This window comes from Xenopus laevis, chromosome 8L, assembly GCF_017654675.1.
Source record: "Xenopus laevis strain J_2021 chromosome 8L, Xenopus_laevis_v10.1, whole genome shotgun sequence".
In the NCBI taxonomy this organism is placed as follows: domain Eukaryota; kingdom Metazoa; phylum Chordata; class Amphibia; order Anura; family Pipidae; genus Xenopus; species Xenopus laevis.
This window is the reverse complement of record NC_054385.1, coordinates 2,012,606-2,034,725: the sequence shown is the minus strand read 5'-3', so window position 1 is coordinate 2,034,725 and position 22,120 is coordinate 2,012,606. Positions and strand designations below refer to the sequence as shown.

At 44.4% G+C, this 22,120-nt stretch overlaps 2 protein-coding genes and 1 long non-coding RNA gene across 3 annotated transcripts; 1 reads left to right on the top strand and 2 right to left on the bottom strand.

Annotated features, from left to right (window-relative positions):
- Positions 1-237: 237 nt before the first annotated feature.
- LOC108699498 lies at positions 238-2,160 on the bottom strand. Its single transcript, XR_001932787.2, has 3 exons — positions 1,842-2,160; positions 1,623-1,700; positions 238-468 (listed from the first exon to the last, which is right to left on the bottom strand). It is a non-coding gene; the product is annotated as an uncharacterized LOC108699498 (long non-coding RNA).
- A 202-nt stretch (positions 2,161-2,362) lies between these two features.
- Positions 2,363-13,388, top strand: entpd8.L (ectonucleoside triphosphate diphosphohydrolase 8 L homeolog). Its single transcript, XM_041572277.1, has 10 exons — positions 2,363-3,189; positions 3,865-4,002; positions 6,006-6,123; positions 9,106-9,256; positions 9,817-9,976; positions 10,069-10,299; positions 11,108-11,368; positions 11,796-11,906; positions 12,455-12,592; positions 12,788-13,388. Exons 2-10 carry the CDS (start codon positions 3,877-3,879, stop codon positions 13,001-13,003), a joined length of 1,512 nt encoding a protein of 503 aa, XP_041428211.1. The 5' UTR covers positions 2,363-3,189; positions 3,865-3,876; the 3' UTR covers positions 13,004-13,388.
- Positions 13,389-13,459: 71 nt separating this feature from the next.
- noxa1.L (NADPH oxidase activator 1 L homeolog) lies at positions 13,460-20,026 on the bottom strand. The gene is made up of 16 exons (XM_018229409.2): positions 19,400-20,026; positions 18,768-18,850; positions 18,166-18,274; positions 17,848-17,976; positions 17,601-17,708; positions 17,136-17,195; positions 16,881-16,918; positions 16,613-16,751; positions 16,394-16,453; positions 15,381-15,477; positions 15,171-15,244; positions 14,982-15,065; positions 14,633-14,817; positions 14,382-14,487; positions 14,154-14,277; positions 13,460-13,698 (listed from the first exon to the last, which is right to left on the bottom strand). The coding sequence occupies exons 1-16, from the start codon at positions 19,571-19,573 to the stop codon at positions 13,613-13,615; spliced, it is 1,656 nt and encodes a 551-aa protein (XP_018084898.1). The 5' UTR covers positions 19,574-20,026; the 3' UTR covers positions 13,460-13,612.
- Positions 20,027-22,120: the final 2,094 nt, after the last annotated feature.

Below are 22,120 nucleotides of genomic sequence, written 5' to 3'. Positions count from 1 at the left end.
CATTTATATACAGTGACTGCCACCTAGTGGCCAGTTTGTAGATGTACTGCCGGAGTATAATTTATTCAGTCGAACCCCCGAATCCTTCACAAAAGATTTGGCTGAAAAAGGCCGAATCCCGAACCGGATCCTGGATTTGGTGCATCTCTAATAAAATAATCGAACAGTCTCACCCCCAAAAACACCAACTGGATCAGGTTCTGTGACTTTACTGGAACTGGAAACAAAGAATCATTATAAAACTTAATTTGCTTTATTTGGCCTTTATCGGCTTATGAAATTCGAATAGAATAGTACAGTATATACCAACAAATATGTATACAGTTATGAGAAGGACAAGGTGCTGCCATTGACCCCCTCCTGCTCCGACACACAGTGAATGAACATCAACCATCGGAACCAGATGGGCAACTTCCTGCGCCGCTTCATTAAAGAGGAAATTGGGGCGTTCACTCCCGTGTTAGTGATCTGTAAAAAACAAAATAGCAAAATCAGCAAATTGTCTGAAGAATCCAATGGCATGTAGTTCCCAAATTACTTATATTTCTATTATTTCCCTTAACAGAGAACCCTTCAGTGACTTCTAATATCCTTATCATTTACAGTAGGGGTTACATTATCCCTTATAATACATGAGTGATACTCAGAGTTCCCTGTATAACTCAGCCTGCAGCCTTGTGTCTTAATATGGTCACAGAACAACCCCTCAGTGACTTCTAATATCCTTATCATTTACAGTAGGGGGTACATTATCCCTTATAATACATGAGTGATACTCAGAGTTCCCTGTATAACTCAGCCTGCAGCCTTGTGCCTTTATATGGTCACAGAACAACCCCTCAGTGACTTCTAATATCCTTATCATTTACAGTAGGGGGTACATTATCCCTTATAATACATGAGTGATACTCAGAGTTCCCTGTATAACTCAGCCTGCAGCCTTGTGCCTTTATATGGTCACAGAACAACCCCTCAGTGACTTCTAATATCCTTATCATTTACAGTAGGGGGTACATTATCCCTTATAATACATGAGTGATACTCAGAGTTCCCTGTATAACTCAGCCTGCAGCCTTGTGCCTTTATATGGTCACAGAACAACCCCTCAGTGACTTCTAATATCCTTATCATTTACAGTAGGGGGTACATTATCCCTTATAATACATGAGTGATACTCAGAGTTCCCTGTATAACTCAGCCTGCAGCCTTGTGTCTTTATATGGTCACAGAACAACCCCTCAGTGACTTCTAATATCCTTATCATTTACAGTAGGGGGTACATTATCCCTTATAATACATGAGTGATACTCAGAGTTCCCTGTATAACTCAGCCTGCAGCCTTGTGCCTTTATATGGTCACAGAACAACCCCTCAGTGACTTCTAATATCCTTATCATTTACAGTAGGGGGTACATTATCCCTTATAATACATGAGTGATACTCAGAGTTCCCTGTATAACTCAGCCTGCAGCCTTGTGTCTTTATATGGTCACAGAACAACCTCTCAGTGACTTCTAATATCCTTATCATTTACAGTAGGGGGTACATTATCCCTTATAATACATGAGTGATAGCCTGTGTAACTCTATATTGCGGGGGTTCAGGTAGAAGCAGGTACTTACCATAGTGGGCCAGGGCTCATCTGGCAGGTCGGAGGCAGTACATCTCCCCAGGTGGGAAATCTTCTCATCGTCCTGCATCTGGAATGATAGAGGCACATTGTTATCATAGTTTAAATCTCAAACAATAGCAGATAATTGGCCCAGAGCTTTCTAAACAGACCCCCCCCCCCCTTCCTAGAGAGTTGCACCCAGTAACAAACCAGCACCAATCAAACTCACCCTGTCTTACTTTAAAAACCTCTCTCTGACTCCTCAACTCTACAAAGTGCCTCCAGCTGATCCTCTACTGCAGATCAATGAGTCTGTCTGGTGAGACCCAACAGCTTCTAACAGTCTTTGAAACCCCACAAAATCATTTGATAAACTGCCTTGAATCTAATTGGCCAATTTCCAGTACTTGGGTGATGTATGGTCTCTCTGCTGGGATTTAACCCCTTCCAGTACTAGACTCATTAGTCCAACCTCTGCTATGTACACATATTTATATAAGTCTCATAACAAGGTCACAGATATATAGAAACATTGGGGTGTCACCCTGCTATAGTTCCAGGGGTACCCAGGGTACAAATAAACACTCACCCCAAATCTCCCCCTAACTGACCTTTAGACTGGGCCCCCTTAGCTCATAACAAGGTTACAGATATATAGAAACATTGGGGTGTCACCCTGCTATAGTTCCAGGGGTACCCAGGGCACAAATAAACACTCACCCCAAATCTCCCCCTAACTGACCTTCAGACTGGGCCCCCTTAGCTCATAACAAGGTTACAGATATATAGAAACATTGGGGTAACAGTCACCCTGCTATAGTTGTGGGGGTAACAGTTCCGGTAGTGCCTAGTGATTAATGACTAGCACAAGACAGACAAACATGTGACAGATCAGAGGATGAGGGAGGGTAAATATTGGGGTATTGATATGGACTGGGTGTTTGTGTTGCACCCGTGGCTGCTCAGCGCTGCACCAAACCTACAGTGTGTAAATAATATGGGTGGGGGGGATATATATAACAGGTGGGGACGGGACTGTATTTATTATATAGGCACCCATGCTCAGGGGCACCTTAAGATAAGAACACAATATTTAAAACCCACCCAGCCCAGTGGCAGATACTCGAGATGAATTTATTGGCCGAGATAAAAGTGAGGGGGACAATTGCCATACCCAGTTGGCACATGAGCACAGACTGTAGGGGCACTGGGCAGCTTTAGAGGCACCGGACCTTAAAGTAAAAGACAGGGTGGGGTGTAGTTCACAAGTAAATAAATCTTCAATGTAAGCTGTATTGCTGATAGGTGGCATCTCAGTGCCCTTTCCTTGTGCCAGTCTCTCTTTTATACAATAGATTTCCTCTCTCTCTGCCAGTTCTGTTCCCTCCTCTCCTCTCCCCCCTTCCCCTCCTGGCAGCTCAGTGTTTTGGTCCGATGCACAGGTGAGCCCTGCTGTGATTGGTTACCTGTAGAGGGGTGGGCGGGCTTACAGTCGGTATAACTGTACAACACACGCTGCACCTTGACCCAAACCAAGTGGGACTGACAAAAGGGGATCTGCTCAACCTACAGCCAAGGTACCGTGGGCTTCTGGCTTTACATTTATAGAGAGGGTATTATGGGGAACCAGCAGTGACATAGAGAAGAATTATATTATGGCGCCCAGTAGTGGGTCTATATCAGGGAGGGGACTTCTATGGCACTAGGGATACAATGCGCTGCTACTTTAAGTTTAATTTCATGGTTTTTAGAGCAGGTCCCTGGCACAGTATGGCACCCAGCTGAAGTATTCAATTGCTCTGGGGTAGATAAGAGGGTGCATATCTGAGTTATGTCTGTGTTCCCAAAAAACACGGGGAGTGAGGGGAAGTTCAGCCGCACATTGTGTTATTTACATTGTGTAATAAGTGAGAGTAATTACATGAGGAATTCCCATCTTAGAGGTGGAATAAACACAGAGAATTACAAATCCTTTCCTCTTTCATTACGTTCACCTACTGGGGGGGGGGGCTTATTCTGTATGTACTATACACATTAAGTCACATGCCACCAATAAAGGGAAAGTATACCCACCCATCTGTAACCAGTTCTTATATTCAGCCCTTAACTTAATTTATGAATATGAACAGGGCTGCCATTAGGGGGTACTTGAGTCAGGGGCCACATGGCAGAGGTGGGGACCCTGGAGCTCCATCATTAGGAAAGTGCATCTAATCCCCCCAGGGGTTCTGGCTGTTCCCGTGTGCTTACAGGTCGGAGCTGTGATGTTTAAGAACCACAAGGGTCTCATTGTAGGATGTCTCATAGTCACCTCGTTGGTATCTGGGATCATCGCTCTCATCCTCAGCCTCGTAAATTCCCAATCTATCACCCAGCCGTCACCAGACAAGGTAAGAGCTGGGCAAGTGGATTGGGCCGGGGGGGGGATATTGATTCATAGTTTTGTTGTTGATTTAATTGGTATAGCTCTTCTTTTAACTGTGGGTCTATCGAAGTAATGTGTATATACTAGCAGCCTTACAGTGAGAGGCCAGGAGCATCTTCCCACAGGTATTTGGATTATTGCTCTCAATGCATTAGTCTTGAATTTTTTATGCTGAGTTGATTTTGTAACCAATGTTGTATTATCTGTGGGAAATCACTGGCTGTCCTGAGTACTGAGCCGTGCTGTCACGTGGGGGAAATTCTCTCTAGAAGTCGCTTTATTCCCAGAGAAACTTTTATCTTATCTTCAGAGCATTATTATCATAACACTATTATGAACATATTAAACATACTATCTGTGTAATCCTGCCACTGCTGGAAAACATGTGCTTAAATACGGGTGAGGGCAAGATGGAAACAGTAAGGCAAGATGGAGACAGTAGGACAAGATGGAGATAGTAGGGCAAGATGGAGACAGTAGGACAAGATGCACAACGTAGGGGAAGATGGAAACAGTAAGGCAAGATGGAGAAAGTAGGACAAGATGGAGATAGTAGGACAAGATGCACAAAGTAGGGCAAGATGGAAACAGTAGGGCAAGATGGAGAAAGTAGGACAAGATAGAGATAGTAGGACAAGATGGACAACGTAGGGAAAGATGGAAATAGTAGGGCCAGATGGAGACAGTAGGACAAGATGGAGATAGTTGGACAAGATGGAGACAGTAGGACAAGATGGAGATACTAGGACAAGATGGAGAACATAGGGAAAGATGGAAATAGTAGGGCAAGATGGAGACAGTAGTCCAAGATGGAGACTGTAAGGCAAGAGGGAGACATTAAGGCAAGATGGAAACAGCAGAAGTACTCACCTGGCATGGGTCTTTCCACCTTGGCCATTTAATTAGGAGAGAAATGTTGGGGCTGCTATCAGATCCTCTGTATAAAGGGGTGCAGCTGAAACACATGGTGAAGAGCAGCACCAACATATTAGCTTCCATGCATTAGGAATTGGTCTTGCTTTATCAATTAGTGGCTCATTGTATTGTAATGGTAAAACAAAGCAAAATAGAGATGGTAGAACAAAAACAGTAGGGCAAGATGCACAACGTAGGGCAAGATGGAAACAGTAGGGCAAGATGGAGAAAGTAGGACAAGATGGAGATAGTAGGACAAGATGCACAAAGTAGGGCAAGATGCACAAAGTAAGGCAAGATGGAGACAGTAGGGCAAGATGGAGACAGTAGGACGACATGGAGACAGTAGGGGAAGGTGGAAACAGTAGGACAAGATGGAGACAGTAGTACAAGATGGGGACAGTAGGTCAAGATGGAGACAGTAGGGCAAGATGGAGACAGTAGGGCAAGATGGAGACAGTAGGGCAAGATTGAGACAGTAGGGCAAGATGGAGATAGTAGGACAAGATGGAGACAGTAGGGCAAGATGGTGACAGTAGGGCAAGATGGAAAGAGTAGGGCAAGATGGAGACAGTAGGATCCGATGATTAATTTTTAAAATATCAAGAACAACTTTCTATCAATTCATGAACCCCCTGAGGCAAAATGTTGGATTCTGCAAGACCCCTCCTACTTCCCTGTGCCCCTCTCTAATGATATCAGCAATGCTCTGATAAGGGATTATATGGAATCCCATGTGGCTCTTTTACTTCACTCCAAATAAACAAAATAAACTCATCCCAGCGGATAAAGATTTTGTTCTTATCATGGCTTATTATAAGACATTTCCCATGAAGCAGCTCAGGTTAGATCTTAATGTCGCCCGGATCTGGAAATAGTACCTCAAGTATCAGCTTACTGGACCCTTGCACCTTAGTGCCTGCACCTTTATTTGCTCATGGGAGGAGAACAGGATGGGGCTTTCCTTACTCCCCATAGAGAAATTCTACATGATGTTCAGCACCTGGTGGCTAATGGGAGTTTTCCCATAATGCTGTCTGCTCTCTCTTGCAGTATGGCATGGTGTTCGACGCTGGTTCCTCTCATACCACCCTGTACCTGTACCAGTGGCCGGCTAATAAGGAGAACGACACAGGGATTGTCAAACAAGTCTATACCTGTGATGTACCAGGTGCGTATGATGTTACCTCACTGATTCTTAACCTTAAGCCTGCAACTCCCAGCAACCTCTAAGGCAGTGATCCCCAACCAGTAGCTCGTGAGCAACATGTTGCTCTCCAACCCCTTGGATGTTGCTCCCAGTGGCCTTTAAAGCAGGAGCTTATTTTTGAATTTCTGGGTTGGAGGTAAGTTTTGGTTGCATAAAAACAAGGTGCACTGCCAAACAGAGCCTCAATGTAGGTTGACAATCCTCATAGGGACTACTAAATGGCCAATCACTGCCCTTATTTGGCACCCTAGGAACATTTTTCATGCTAGTGTTGCTCCCCAACTCCTTTTACTTCTGAATGTTGCTCACGGGTTCAAAAGGTTGGGGATCCCTGCTCTAAGGCATGTTGAAAGCTGTAGTCATGCACCAAGGTGGCCAATAACAACTCCCTGTGCTTGCGGCTGCTTGGCCTTATGATGCTCTCCTTTCACTAACATGAGCCGCAGGAAGTCTTATCTGCAAAGGAAACTGGGAAAACCAACTACTATGTAAAGGAGTAGTAATAAAGCAATAAGGTGCTGGGAGTTGCATACAATAAGTTCCTGGGGCTGTAAAACAATCCCGACTGCAGGAAATCACATTGGACATCAGAACACACCCTGAGAGCACACGCACAACATGCCAACAGGTGAGATAATTGCACAAGGGCTATAAATCCCAATGTAAATATCTCATTATTCTCGTTTCCTCTTTAACCCCTCGTTGCCTTGAACGGTGTGGTGTGCGCCATGCAGGGAAGGCGTTCTCTCTGCTTGTCCTCACCTGGTTAACACCGTTCATATTCATTCCCATATGCCAAGGTGAGCGTCTCCCAGTTTATTTACCCATCTGAGATTCATTTGTGACATTTATATGGATTAACCTCACCCTCTGCCCTTTATAACACTGGCGGGGATCCCAGGTAAGTATTTACTATGATTTAATTAATGTACAGGTCTTTCCTGGGAGCCACTACCTTGTGTATGATTGGCCATAGACAGGCAGCCTCCCACGTGCTGGGTATAACAGAAGTACTCACCTGGCAGGGGTCCTTCCACCTCGGCCAATTAATGAGGAGAGAAATGTTGGGGCTGCTATCAGATCCTCTGTATAAGGGGGTGCAGCTGAAATACATGGTGAAGAGCAGCACCAAAATGTCTGCTTCCATGCATTAGGAATTGGTCTTGCTTTATCAATTAGTGGCTCATTGTATTGTAATGGTTAAAACAAAACAAAATAGAGATGTAGAATAAGAACAGTAGGGCAAGATGGAGACAGTAGGATAAGATGGAGACAGTAGGGCAAGATGGATACAGTGGGTCAAGATGAAGACAGTAGGGCAAGATGGATACAGTGGGTCAAGATGGAGACAGTAGAGCAAGATGGAGACAGTAGGACGACATGGAGACAGTAGGACAAGATGGAGACAGTAGGGCAGGATGGAGACAGTAGGACAAGATGGAGACAGTAGGACAAGATGGATACAGTGGGTCAAGATGAAGACAGTAGGGCAAGATGGATACAGTGGGTCAAGATGGAGACAGTAGGGCAAGATGGAGACAGTAGGACGACATGGAGACAGTAGGACAAGATGGAGACAGTAGGACAAGATGGAGCCAGTAAGACAAAATGGAGACAGTAGCGCAAGATGGATACAGTGGGTCAAGATGATGACAGTAGGGCAAGATGGATACAGTGGGTCAAGATGGAGACAGTAGAACAAGATGGAGACAGTAGGGCAAGATGGAGACAGTAGGACGACATGGAGACAGTAGGACAAGATGGAGACAGTAAGACAAAATGGAGACAGTAGGGCAGGATGGATACAGTGGGTCAAGATGCAGACAGTAGGGCAAGATGGAGACAGTAGGACGACATGGAGACAGTACGACAAGATGGAGACTGTAGGACAAGATGGAGACAGTAAGACAAAATGGAGACAGTAGGGCAAGAGGGAGACAGTAGGACATGATGGAGATGGTAGAGTAAAATGGAGAAAATAGAGCAAGATGGAGACAGTAAGGCAAGAAAGTGACAGTAGGACAGATGTAGACATCAAGAAAGGATGGAGACAGCAGGGAAGGATGGAGACAGGAGGACATGATGGAGAGGGTATAGTAAAATGGAGAAAATAATAGGGCAAGAGGGAGACATTAGGGCACCTAATCAGGCCTTGCCACAAAAGAAAAGACAACAGACATACACATACTCTATGTGGCTACCATTGGATGGTGGAGGCTGATTCATTTTCAATTATTCAAAACTGGCTGAAGTTTAGAAAATATCTAGAGCAGAACAAGAAAAAAACACCCCATGTGAGTAAGTTCATTTATGGACAGCTGGGGAGGAGGAGGAGAATAGGATTGACATGGGACACCCCACATGTAACACACATGCCATAAGCTGCCAGTACCAGAGGTCTGCAGAAAAAGGTCTGTGATTCATAAAGGGAAAGTCTGTCCCCGGCACTGGAGACAAGTCTGAGAAAGGCCAATATTGACTGGTCGCTATAACTCTGGATTGGGCTCAGCTGCGGAACAATGCTCAGTCGAATAGGGCTCAGATATGGGACCATCGAGAGAGGAAATCATGTTATATCTGTATATAATATACCTGTATATAAGCTTCAGTACTTCAGGGGGCTTCCCAGAGACATAATCAAAAATACGGTCTCCTTGGATGGACCTAGAGACTTCCCTATAAGTCTAATCGACAGGCTCTGGCTACTGGTTCTTCACTTGGCAATGAAGTATATCATCTTTACTGGGAAATGTTATTGGTTTTGCTGTGTTTTTATTGCATATAAAAGGATTTCCCAAGAATGAGTACAGCGTTGCCAGAAAGCAACCCTGCAGAACTATATCCCCAGATAAACCTCTTACTCACTGGAATTCAGTGCAATTGCCCTGATCTCAATGGCACCAATAAAAGAAAAAGAAAAACAAACAGAATCTTTTATTCCAGGGCCTGGCATTTCCTCCTACGCAGAGAACCCGTCACAAGCCGGGGAAAGCCTGAAACCTTGTTTGGACCAAGTTCTGAGAGTCATCCCAACAGTGCAGCAAAGGGAGACCACTGTCCTGCTCGGAGCAACTGCCGGGATGAGGCTTCTCAGGTGGGATTCAGTGTTACCCTCATATTCTGTACTGTCCAAGGGAAGTGATATAGGCAATAATACAATTAGGGCTGTTTATTAGTCCCGATCCTTATATTATGGCTGAGCTGGAGCAGGAGGAGCCTGGAGGTGACCTTGGCTCTAAGTTAAGGAACAGCTCGTGTTGACAGAACTATAATTAGACAGTGATTGAACCTGCACTTGGGTCACTGCATAATAAAACTCTCTTTAAGAGAAGTTAAAAGTGAGAAACTCAGAGATAATCTCATGCTGCATAACTCTGAATGGAAAATCAATTTCCAGGCTTGGACTTTGCCTTTAAACTTCCCTGCTGAACTCTGCTCGGTACAGGGGAATACCTATACTGGAATCTCTCTATATGAGCAAACGTAGGGGGCTGTTCCTGCTGAATTGGAATCCATATACATTCAGCACCTAATATTCCCATTAGACAATTAATAAAATATTAAGTTACAGCTGTCATTTCCATCACAAGGTGAGTCATGGGGTACAGTTACATAAGGTCTAACATTTGGCTCCTTGTCCCTTTGCCTCTTCAGAATGCAGAATGCCACCAAAACCCAACTTATTTTTGATGAAATCTCTAAAACTCTTGGTGGGTACCCAATGAATTTCCAGGGGGCTCGTATACTGACTGGCAACGAGGAAGGTTCCTTGGGATGGATCACAGTCAACTATCTGCTGGGTACCTTCATAGGGGTGAGTAGAGCAAGAGTCCCCCTGATTTTGATTGGTTCTTTTTAGGGTAAGCAACTAATCTGTGGACCTGTCTTTGTGCTTGGATGAAGTAGTATACGTTCCTGGGCAGCTGGGTTCATCCAACAAGTGGACAGACGTTTGGAGCCATGGACCTTGGTGGGGCTTCTACACAGATGACATTCCAGCCTGTAGGGTTCATTCAAGACAAGGACACGGAAATGTTTTTCAGGCTGTATGGCTATAACTACACAATCTACACCCACAGCTATCTCTGCTATGGTCAGGATCAAGTCTTTAAGAGGCTGCTTGCCAATCTTCTACAGGTGGGATATGCCAACCATCATGTGGTACAGCTGGAATATTAAATGTTGCCCATTATTAGTAGCACTAGTTGTAAGAAGGTTTGCAGGTTTAGAACAATGAAAGGGAGACAATAGGTCAAAATGGAGACAGTAGGACATGATGGAGACAGTAGAACAAGACGAAGTAGACAGTAGAACAAGATGGAGACAGTAGGTCACAATGGAGACAGTAGGTCATGATGGAGACAGTAGGTCATGATGAAAACTGTTGGGCAAGATAGAGACAATAGGCCAAGATGGAGACAGTAGGGCAAGATGGAAACAGTAGGTCATGATGGTGACAGGAGGACAAGATGGAGACAGTAGGGCAAGAAGGAAACAGTAGGTTATGATGGAGACAGTGGGACAAGACGGAAGATAGAGACAGTTTGCGAAAAAGGAGACAGTAGGGTACGATGAAGACAATAGTTCACGATGTAGACAGTAGAGCAAGATGGAGACAATAGGTCACGATGAAAACAGTAGGGCAAGGTGGAGACAGTAGGGCAAGATGGAGACAGTAGGGTAAGATGGGAACAGCAGGGCAAAATAGTCTCCATGAATGTGCATGGCATTCATCCCATTCATCCATTGTTCTGTGTTTGTTGGTTTACCACTGAGATGGGTGTTTTTAAAGGGGAAGTGCACCTCGGCTGATTTGCAAAAGCCGCCACTTAGCTAATACAATCTCCTGGCCAGGTATCTGGCAGTTTAACAAATGGTACAAACCATTCTCCTCAATAAGGGACAAGTCCAAATGCGTCCGCTAAAAAATGTTGTCTATCCATAGGGCTGGAATTCTGGAAAAGTGCAAAACCCCTGCTATGCCAAGAGCTACACTGCCAACATTTCCCTGGCATCTGTGTTCAACAGCCCCTGTGTGCCCAGTGGGCCGGCCGACTTGGCTGACAATGTCATTGTGGAAGGGTCGGGGGACCCCACTGAGTGTCACCGAGCCATCGCCAATGTCTTTAATTTCTCTGCCTGCACCAACAATGCCAACTGTTCTTTCGATGGAGTCTTCCAGCCGCCGGTGCAAGGGCAGTTCTATGTAAGTCAATGAGAGATGTAAAGGAATAAAGAATTTGTCTCTTGCATAATCTGAGATGTATTAGTGATAGGGCACAAGGGAGCTATTGTGTAACTGAGAGCCCACACCTTGTCCCTTCCCACAGTCTCATAAAAACTGGTCAGACAGGGGTGAATTAAAAAGCCTCAATCCAGTTACAGTGAGAAGCTCCACCTGTTGGCCAGAAGGTATCACTGCAGGAAGATGTGTAATAAAAAGTAACAATAACAATACATTTGTAGCCTTACAGAGCATTTGTTTTTAGATGGGGTTAGTGACCCCCATTTGAAAGCTGCAAAGAGTCAGGAGAAGAAGGCAAATTATTCAAAAACTGAAAAAATGAAGGCCAATTGAAAAATTGCTTTGAATTAGCCATTTTATAGTATACTAAAAAATTTCCACCCCGCAGGCTTTCTCTGCCTTTTATTACACGTTCAACTTCCTCAACTTGACCTGCGGACAATCGCTGGCCGAGGCCAATCGCACCGTCTGGAATTTCTGCACCAGCAACTGGCCCACGGTAAGAATAATGATACCGTATATACTCGAGTGTAAGCCGTCCCGAGTATAAGCCGAGGTACCTAATTTTACCTCCAAAAACTGGGAAAGCTTATTGACTCGAGTATAAGCCGAGGGTGAGAAATGCAGCAGCTTCTGGTAAGTTTCAATCAAAAAATTTAGGATTTCTGCTCCCATTGGAGGTGCCGGCGTCTCGTTTTTGGATGCCGGCCACCATTCTTGGACGCCGGCGAATATTTTTGGAGACTATTTTTGGACGCCGGCAACTATTCTTAGGCGCCGGCAGCCGTTTTTGCGCTTGACCCGAGTATAAGTTTTTCAGCATATTTTGGGGGCTGAAAAACTCGGCTTATACTCGAGTATATATGGTAATTATCAAAGGGGAGCACAATGTATACGTTGGTTGTGTGGGAGCTGCCATATCATTTACTTTTGCTGACTGTGACAGAAGAGCTCAATCTTTACTTGATCAGGCCAGTGTAGGAAATCTATCTGAAAGGAAATCAAAGGGGCAGTGAGAATCAATATAAATTCTTCTGTTTTTCTCAGCTTATCGAGTCCTTCCCTTCGGAGAACCGGAAGCGCCTGTTGGAGTACTGCAGCTCTGGGATGTACATACTCACTCTCCTATTGGACGGTTACAAATTTGATAGCCAGACCTGGAACAAGATACACTTCTCTAAGCAGGTAAGTGTAGCTTTTTCTGGGGAGGGGCTCAACTAATGCATGGCTGGTTACAGAAGGCTGGATAATAACACTGCAAGGTTGTCCTCCATCCAATATCCTATTTATTTTAATATTGAATATATGTGTTCTCTCATGGATTCAAAGTCTACTAAGCTCTATGTTGGAATCTAACCAGATAACTTTGCTCCCCTAAAGGCCGGCAGCATGGACATTGGATGGACCCTTGGGTACATGCTAAACCTGACCAATATGATCCCGTCCGAAGCTCCCACGCAATTGAAGGCGCACAGCTACAGTCTTTGGGTTGGGGCCATATTCTTCATAGTACTGAGCATTGCGGTGGGGCTGTTGGCTGTTTCCTTGCACTGCTTCTGTAGGAACTTATCTCCAGGGCAGAGCAGATGGAGCTGATAGAATAGGGATTAGACGGAGGGCGGACGGGCGGACTATCAATACCCACCCTTAAAGTTGGCCAACGGACATTCGCAATGTATACATGTATATATTCAATATTGGCAAAGCCTCAGCCATGGACATTCAACTGCCTCACTGGACCTTGGTTTTAGCATTTGTCATAGGAGGAGACCATGGAACGGTGCTTGGGCAATGGATAAGGCTCAGGACCATGAGTATTCATATCATCTAAACAGCCAAGGACTTCTGGTTCCTATCTATGTACTGTACAAGTGACTCTGTGATTACTGTATTTATACATCACTGCCCACTATTGTCTCTATCACTTCCATACATCATTCCAAAGCATTTGTAATAAACAGCCGGACCTTTTTCATTCTCATATTCTCTCATGTTCTGCTCAGCCATAGAAGGGACAGTACACGCTTTATAGAAAGTGAACACGAAAATATCACAGGTTTAATATTTAATAGTTAATTGATGTAAAAAAATATATATGCAATTTACACAATTCATAAGGAGTACAATCCTGCCTCTGGTAGACTTGCAGAGGGAAGAATCTAATGGTCTTTGTGCTGGAGCCGTCCTTTCTCTCCATGCCCGTTGTTACATGTCGTCCTCTCGCTTGGCGAAACACTTAGGGAAAATGCCAATATTTCCATTGCAGTGTCCTTCCAGCCACTCTTGATTCACTGGCAAAGGAATTACAGGAATAATCAGCTCGGCCCAATTCTCCAGATTCGGCCCTGGGGGGCCCCGTAGTAAGTAACTAGGGTTTCAGTTTGTGATTTATAGAATTCAGGGGGCCACATACAAATATGACTCTGTATATGAGGCTGTGTCCTGGGGACCCCCCATAATTAAGCCCTGCCTGCAAGTAGAAGATTCGGTGCAGATCTCAGATACCTACAGTCGCCCCATGAATCAATGAGGGGTGGGCAGAGGGAGGCATGTAGGCACCCCTCTCCACCTATCCCATGGTTTACTCCTCCATACATAAGACAAGGTGCAGAGCACAGCCAGACCCAAGATGCAAGTGCTTATTAAAGGGGTGGGATTTTGTGTCCCTTAGGACTCTTGCACCTGCATCTGGGGTCTTAATAAATGACCTCTCTGTTTCTATGAGGGTTCCAAATACAGTACATACCTTCCGACAGAATACTGATGACATCTCCCTGTTGAAATGACAGATCTGCCGGTCCCTCCGCCTGGTAATCGTATTGCGCTTTCATGCGATATAGAATGGGCCTCCCCACGCAAAGATTTGGGTCCTGCAATGGAATATTGAAGATTAAACTATGGGTACAGTCCAGATCCCCCACCAGATCAGACATCTTGTTTCAGTGCCCCCCAACCCCAGGCGATGGTTACGTACTTTGCAACATAACGTCAGTTGTTTGTCTTTGGAAAGCTTCAGCATCTCCTGCCAGTCCTTATTGTCCTTCACCAGGGTAAGCCCTTTGCTCTCCAGATCCTTGTAGCTAAATATTAAAATGTCCCATTTTAGTAAAATTCAGCAAATCCAGAGGAGGCATCTCAAAGGGTTTCATGGCAGATGCAGGAAAGGATAGAATGAGAGATGGAAGGAACTGACTGGACATTATGAAGGAATCGCTACACACAAACCTCAAGTGATTGGCCATTAGTTCCCCATGTTTCTTGAGCTTGTCCCTTAGCACCTCCTGAAGCTCAGGGTAGGCCATGGCCTTGCTAACTGTCATGTTTACAGTGAACTCTGTGTGAACGTGCAGGACTAGCTTGTCATCTTCTGCTGGTGGGGACATTGCCTTTGGAACAACATTTAGCGCTGCCTGGGTTTTGGAACAACAGAGAAAATGCAAAATGATTTAAGGAATTTGGGGATTCCTGGGCTTGCTCTAGTTCTGATTCTGAAAGGCAGGCATGCTACATGAATTAGAAGGAGAACTGCCACCCTGCCTGGTGCTTCTCCCCTTAAAAGTGTCTTTTATCTCACCATGTCCTTGTGAGTCGGAGCAGATCTCTGCAAAGGCATAGCCACCTCCAATATGGGCTCCATTCTCATTGTAAGCACGTTGAGCTGGAAGAGAAGGGAAGACAGACCCATGAAGATCACCCAAATCTACAAGCAATACAGTGATTGAAAAGCAAATGCTACAAACCACTACAATCTACTTTTCTTTACCGTATAGGGCTCTGGGGCGTCTCCTGTTGGTTGAGGAGGTGTAAAGTCTGGCACTGGTGGTGGCACAGAAGTTCCTGGAGATTGTAACAAGCAGAACTTAGAGAGTGCTAAGCAGTATGGCATCTTCCCAGGTAGAAGCAAACTTGGTGAGTAAAATAACCTATGCCCATATGTTTTATTGCATATTTAATGGAGTATGGCATTGTCTACCTTGCTGGGTCAGTGTGATCTGCTCCACTCCCGGTTTCACATTGGGTCTTGTGGGAGGTGTTTTCATAGGTGGCAGAGGAATTCCATTGTTCATTTTCTGTCCCAAGGGGAGATAACATTAAATTAAATACAAAAAAAAACATATATCCCATGGGAGAATGGAATGAACTCACTCTGTACTCAGAACATTCATGTATCCTCCTGACGATGGGGAAGAGTGCAACCCAGGAGCAGGAAGAACAGAGAATCTAATGTTAATGGGCCTGGCTGCTTTCATTTAACCCAAGTGCGGGTTCATTCACAACATCATCAGCCATCTGTGAATGCTGGGGGATGCAGTTTAAGACAAGCAGAGGCCTGGAAGTAACTTGTCTTTCAGTATAATCTTAGATACACATAACGTCATATCTTGCACCAAGGTAGGGTTTTTTAATGCTTTCCTTGCTTAGGTCACACCCCAATCTTACATTTGGGGTGTGTGTGTGGCCATTTGTAAGCACAGTTAAGAAACACTAGAGGAACCAGTTTGACCAGTAGGTGACATTATTCTATAATAATAATAACAACAGAGAAAGTTTAACAAGTTTCTGTGGTTTATGACTCTGATACCACAAAGCGTGCAGAAAAATCAACATGTAATACTGTTTAAAGCAGGGGTCCCCAACCTTTTTTACCAGTGAGTCACATTGAAATCTAAAGAAAAGTTGGAGAGCAACACAATCATGTAAAAAGTTCCTGGGGTGACAAATATGGGCTGTGATTGGCTACTGGTAGCCCCTATGTGGACTAGAAGCCAACAGGAGGCTCTGTTTGGTGGCACACATGTTTTTATGTACCTAAAGCTAGCCTTCAAGCCAGGAATTAAGAAATGAGCACCTGCTTTGAGGCCAAAGGGAACATCTAATGGTTGTGGAGCAACATATTGCTCAAAAAGCTCCTGGTTGGGGATCACTGGTTTCGAGTAATACAGCCTTAAAACGAAACAAAAAATAACAATAGCCCCAGACGCTCACCTTTATGTCAGCTTTGGGTGGGTTTGTTGGCTCTAGGAAGCTGGTAGGGATGAGGATTTTCTGTAGAAATAAGATCAATTGAATGAAATGACCAACAGAGAACGTAGAACGTCAGCCTTTAGAATAGTAACACCCGCACCCCCCCAGGTATGGGATTTAACTGTAAATATAAAAAACTAAGATCAGTGCTAGTGAGTGGAGCCACATCCTAGGACTTACCTGGCCATCGTGAATGGCAGTGGCCCAGTCTCCATCTTTGTTAAGGACAAACAGGACGCTGTTGGCTTTCACTGCCACTTCATTGGAATTCTCTGGGTAATAATGCACCACAACGCGGTGATAGCCGGCCTCCCGGCCTCTGATGAGGAAAGGCAAAAAAAAGTACAAATAAATATCAGATGGGGGTTTGAGAGGAGCCTGAAATGGATTTCATCAGGAGCAGTTGGTCTTGAAAAGCAGGGATGGACATGGAACCAGTTCTACTTACTGCATTGCATCACGGCACGGCTCATAAAATCCCGGTTGCTGCAGGAACAGGAAAGATCACTGTGATTAATGATAATGTTAAACAGTGGCTCTGACTGGTAATGGCATCATCATTATTTTAGCTCTATAGTCTTAGCACTCTCATCTTATGTCTGTCAGGGCATGATGGGATTAGTAGTTCTGTAAGAGGGTGACAGATTATCGATCTCAGCTCTGTAAACGCCCAGTAAAGGACTAAATCCAATGTCCGACTTACTTGTGGTCGTAGCGGCTCAAAGCCACTGTACTGGTCGTTGGGTACAACGGAGGAAATGATCTGTGCAATAAACAGAGACAGTCAGACAGCACATTATGCAAGAATCCACCAATGAGAGCCGGAGAAATCTGTCAGCAACTAACAGCATGACTAAGTTGGTTGCAGCTGGAAAAAAAAAGTTAGGTTGAGGAAATGCCAAATACATTTATTGGATATTTATTACCGGAAGATAAGAATACTACAAACTAGTTGTGAAGCAGATTTATAAAAAGCGAGTGTAGACAATTGAGGCATATGAATATAAGCTATAAAAAACAAGTTTTATTTCGGAAGGGACACATTCCATCGTGTATACGTGAGGAAGTGATGGATGAGAAGGTGACTTCACCTCACGTAATGCACAAGGGCTGAATGTGCAGTTTCTATACCATGAATCACTAGAGGTATGCAAGGCAGGTTCCTTACTTTAGGTGTCCCCAGGAAGTCCACGGAATTTAGCTGCTCAACTTCCTGCTTCCGAGGCCTGAAAAATTCCCCCATGGGCACATGAATCGGCGGGAGGAGGATACGTCTCTGTGAAAGGTAAAACATTGTTTGAGACCATACGCTCACGTTTTATTACTCATTTAGCAGGAGGATATTTGTCATTCCAAAAAAAAAAAACAGCTCCCCAAGGAAATATGGGAGGTAACCGCTTTATTGTGCCGCTCACCTGAACCTGATGCAGAGCAGAGTCTAACTTTGTATTTTTCCCATCTCCTTGCAGGGTTTTCTTCAGTTTCTCCTCTGCAGACTCCCATTTGCCCAGGTAACACAGAACGGCTGCCATGTTGTACTGCACCTGCACATAATTCCAAGTTTCATTAGTGCCAAACACTCATTCCTTGCGTAATATCAACCTCAGACTGTTTACACTGGCCTGTAAAGGGTACACAGGGGATCTTTGTGCTGATACTCTTTCCAGGCCTTGGTATGGGCACTGTGCCCAGTGAGATTGCTGGCTATGTGCCGCTTATTATAGTTGCCATACCTCCCAGGAGAAGAGCACGTGCCTCAGCCCGAGTTGTTTGTAGTCGATAAAGCTGTTGTTCCTCAGGTTAGTGATGGCAAGATGGCAGTCGCTCTGCACCTTCTCATACCTAGAGGGAAGGAAAGAAGATGAGACTTGGAAACAACAGACCTTTGTATTCTGCTATTACTCTATGACTCAAAGAATTCTGCTGGGAATTATGGGATTTGTAGTTCAACGTGAGTCGAGTTATTTAGCTTTTTATTAAGCAGCTCTCCAGTTTCAGCAATCTGGTTACTAGGGTGCAAATTACTGGAATAAGAATAGGAGAGGCCTGAATAGAAAGAGGAGGAATAAAACTTAGCAATAACAATACATTTGTAGCCTTACAGAGCATTTGTTTTTAGGTGGGGCCAGTGAGCCCCATTGGAAAGCTGGAAAGAGTCAGAAGATAAAGGCAAATCATAATAAAACTATAAACAAGAAATAATAAAGACCAGGTGAACATTGCTTAGAACTGGACATTAATAACATTCTAAAAGTTGACTCATAGATGAACCACCTCTTTAAAATACAGTTCCAGGAAACCTCTGAAATGAAGGACATAAAAAACAAGGACTTACCTCCCTAACTTGAAGTTTATGTATCCTCTCTGAAAATAGCCGACAGCCAGACAGGGGTCTTGGATGACTGATTTATCATATGCCTGTCAGGAGAACGGGACAACAGGTTACAGCCATTCACAGAAATATATTCAGATATTCGAGTCTATATCGTCCCTGGGGACCCCAGGCAAGTAAAGACTCTACGGGACTGGGGAATGAATGATTCCATATTCAGCATCAGCTATCTTGGTGAGCCGTGAGGTTGTTGAGCAATTATCTTGACAGATACATTAAAGAAAGGTTTGGATGCTAGTCTAGCAAGTAACAATAACAAATACAAGGCTTGTGAGGTGAATACTTCGAGTACGGTACTGATTGCTGTTTTGGCATCTGTCTTTGCCTTACCCAATGGTCCAAAGAATTCCCTGAGCTAACGGGCAAAACACACTTGATCCTTCCTTGAAATGATCTAATGTATCTGCCAGGGCGATTGATTTAGGGAGAGACTATCACAACTTCACAGTACCCAAAGTCAGAAATCCTGAATCCTCCTTCCTTCTAACATCAAGGGAGCCTTAGGAGCCAACAATGTTATCATAGTAAATATCCTCGGCATAAGATCGGCTTTGGTTTTGTTACCAGATCCTTACCTCCAAAGCTTGTGGAAAATCCCCTCTCAAGAGGTGAATACACCCCACATTGAACCAAATCTTTGCCGGCGGGTCCTCAATGAAACTGAAGCTCTTAAGAGCCAAGTCATAGTCTTTCTTCTCGGCAGCTACTATCCCTTCATGCCAAAGTCTCACCAGGTCCTTGTAAGGCATCTTACACTGAGACCAGCAGCAATCTGGGAAGAGGAACACGATTTCCTTTACAGCGATAAGCCAGGAATGAACACCCTAACTCCAAGCGTCTTGGCTTTTCTTAAGCAGAGTGAACTACAAACCTGCTCCTACCAGGAAGTTCTGTGAAATTGTCTTGCCCTCCCCTCCTTCACTTGCTCCGTGATTAATCAAATTCCAGGGTTGCTTCACCGGCACACAACAGTGACCTGTCTGTTTGCAGAACACACATTAACAAGTGCTCATTATACAGAGCACCCATACCTGACCAGGTGCTCTCAATAAAAGTGCCACTGTTTGGGGGTCCATTTTCATTAGGAAGAGATAAAGTTTTAGAATGTTTTATGGAAATAGTGGTGCCATAGGCAGCCGGATAGAGGAAATATTGTTTTGGGGGATTGTCCAATGGCAGTGGTGATAGCTCAGTGTCAGCAAAGATCAATAAGAAAGATTGTGTGGGGTAAGTACTCTCTGCAAGACTATTTTTACTACGCAGAAAAAGGCAAGTTGTACAGTACAATGCACATGTAAAACCAGCAACGCCTAAATATACATCAGCTGGAGGGTAAGAATGGCCTAAGCTTTGAAAAACCTGTCTGGTAAAATCATAGAAAGCAAGTTACATCTTCAAGTTCTTGAATATCTCTCAGAATTCCAGACATAGAGGTACACTTAATACGTCTGGATCATGTTTACCGAGCGGTAACTTGGTAAACAAAAATCAGCCATTTCCAATCATTTGTATGAACTGGAAGCTTGCTCTAGTTCTATGAATAAATACACAGAAGGAATAGAACCTGTTTTACACACTCCCCTTTTGAAGTTGCCGATCATTACATTTTGTATGGGACATATACATCCTTGTAAAAATAATCTTTAGGGATGCACCAAATCCACTATTTTAAGATTCGGCCGAATCCTTTGTGAAAGATTTGGCCGACTACCGAAATGAATCCGAACCCAAATTTAAATATATAAAGTAGGGAAACAAGGAGGAAGGAGATCTACGTGCGCTGCAACTGGTTAAAAAAGGTTTGACTTCCTTTTTTGTTCGTCGAACAGTCAAGTGATTTTTTTGGATTCGGTTCGGCCAGGCACTTGGAGTCAGTTGAATCGTGCTAAACAATCCTGGCCAAGTCCCGAACCAAATCCTGGATTTAGTGCACGACTAATAATTATTGAGCACAAGTGCCGTCCTTTGACGTATATTGGCATTCGGGATGCTGCGGACAGAGCACCCGGCCACGTGGGAGCATCTATGGCAGGGGGAGAATGGATTTCAAATGCATTAAAATTGCTTTTTTTTAGCTTGTACAGTAACTGTAAGTAGTGTGGCTGAAGTTGTATGGCATCCAGGCCCGGACTGGCAATCTGTGGGTTCTGACAAATGCCAGAGGGGCTGCTATAAGGTCCCATAGAAAGTCAGTATTTAGTGGGCTGGTGAGGGCTGTTTGGGCCTCTGTGTGGGCTGATTGGGCCTCTGTGTACTTGAAATGGCAGGGCCTATTTAAATTCTCAGTCCGGACCTGATGGCATCTGTTATTCCTAGAAGGCAGAGTTCAGTTTGGGAAAGCGTTTCCTCAAAAAAAAACAGAAATACTTCATGCCAAACAGGCGAGAAAGATTGTGGTTTGCATGCAGGGTCGGACAGGGGGGCCCGCGGCCCACCAGGGCTGCTTTCCCAGGGCCTTCCTCCGGACCCCCCCTTGCTGCATCGTCATGCAGGGGAGGTCCGGAGGGGACCCCCTGCGCCTCGACCGCCCAACAAAAGGAGGTGAAAGCCACAGATCTGGGTGCAGCTCTGGCCCACAAGAGTCGGAAGCCCAGCAGGTTTTTTCCCGGTGTCCCACCGGCCCAGTCCGACCCTGTTTGCATAAGTTCAGCCCAAATGAAGGCTCACTAGAACCAACCACGTCCACTTTACCAAAGTTGGATTCAGTTTGACACCATGACTTGTTTCTGGAACAAAGATCACTAATGTGTCCAAACACTTTTTACTTTGCACTATAGGTAATTTAGAGCCAGAGGAAATCTTAGGTGCTCCAGCCACACTCCTGTCAATTGTCCAACAATTCAATGAATAAGCGGATTTTAACAAACTCATGCCACAAACCCTCCACTCTGTCTATTTTAATAACGTTGGTCACTCACCGCTCCTATTGATTGGTCCGGGTGCAGCTCCCCGAACCCGCAGCAAGGGGAGACATCATTCAATGATCACAGCATACGGCGAAGGATAAAAATGTAAAATAAAATCTCTTCTATTTTATCTATTGGCACTTTTTTCTATATGTTTATCTACCATGAGAATTATGAGATACTCACATTATGTATGCATGGGACTGCTTCTTTTCTACACACGACTGAATATACACATATCATATCTGTTTTTGAATAGTCTTTTCAACAATCTCTTTAATGTATAAACATCTAGACTGTTTGTTTTTTTATCGTGTCAGTTGTCTTTATGTCGTTTTATTGTGGTTTGTATAATTACCATTTTTATTAGGTACATGGTTCCTTTCAATC

Excerpts from the sequence above, each read along its gene's own strand:
- entpd8.L (XM_041572277.1), top strand. The coding sequence starts at position 3,877 with ATGTTTAAGAACCACAAGGGTCTCATTGTAGGATGTCTCATAGTCACC. Across the intron at positions 6,124-9,105 it reads CTATACCTGTGATGTACCAG|GGCCTGGCATTTCCTCCTAC; the intron begins GTGCGTATGATG and ends CTTTTATTCCAG. Across the intron at positions 10,300-11,107 it reads TGCTTGCCAATCTTCTACAG|GGCTGGAATTCTGGAAAAGT; the intron begins GTGGGATATGCC and ends GTCTATCCATAG.
- noxa1.L (XM_018229409.2), bottom strand. The coding sequence starts at position 19,573 with ATGCCTTACAAGGACCTGGTGAGACTTTGGCATGAAGGGATAGTAGCT. Across the intron at positions 16,454-16,612 it reads CTGCCATTCACGATGGCCAG|AAAATCCTCATCCCTACCAG; the intron begins GTAAGTCCTAGG and ends TTATTTCTACAG. Across the intron at positions 14,488-14,632 it reads CTAATGGCCAATCACTTGAG|CTACAAGGATCTGGAGAGCA; the intron begins GTTTGTGTGTAG and ends TTTAATATTTAG.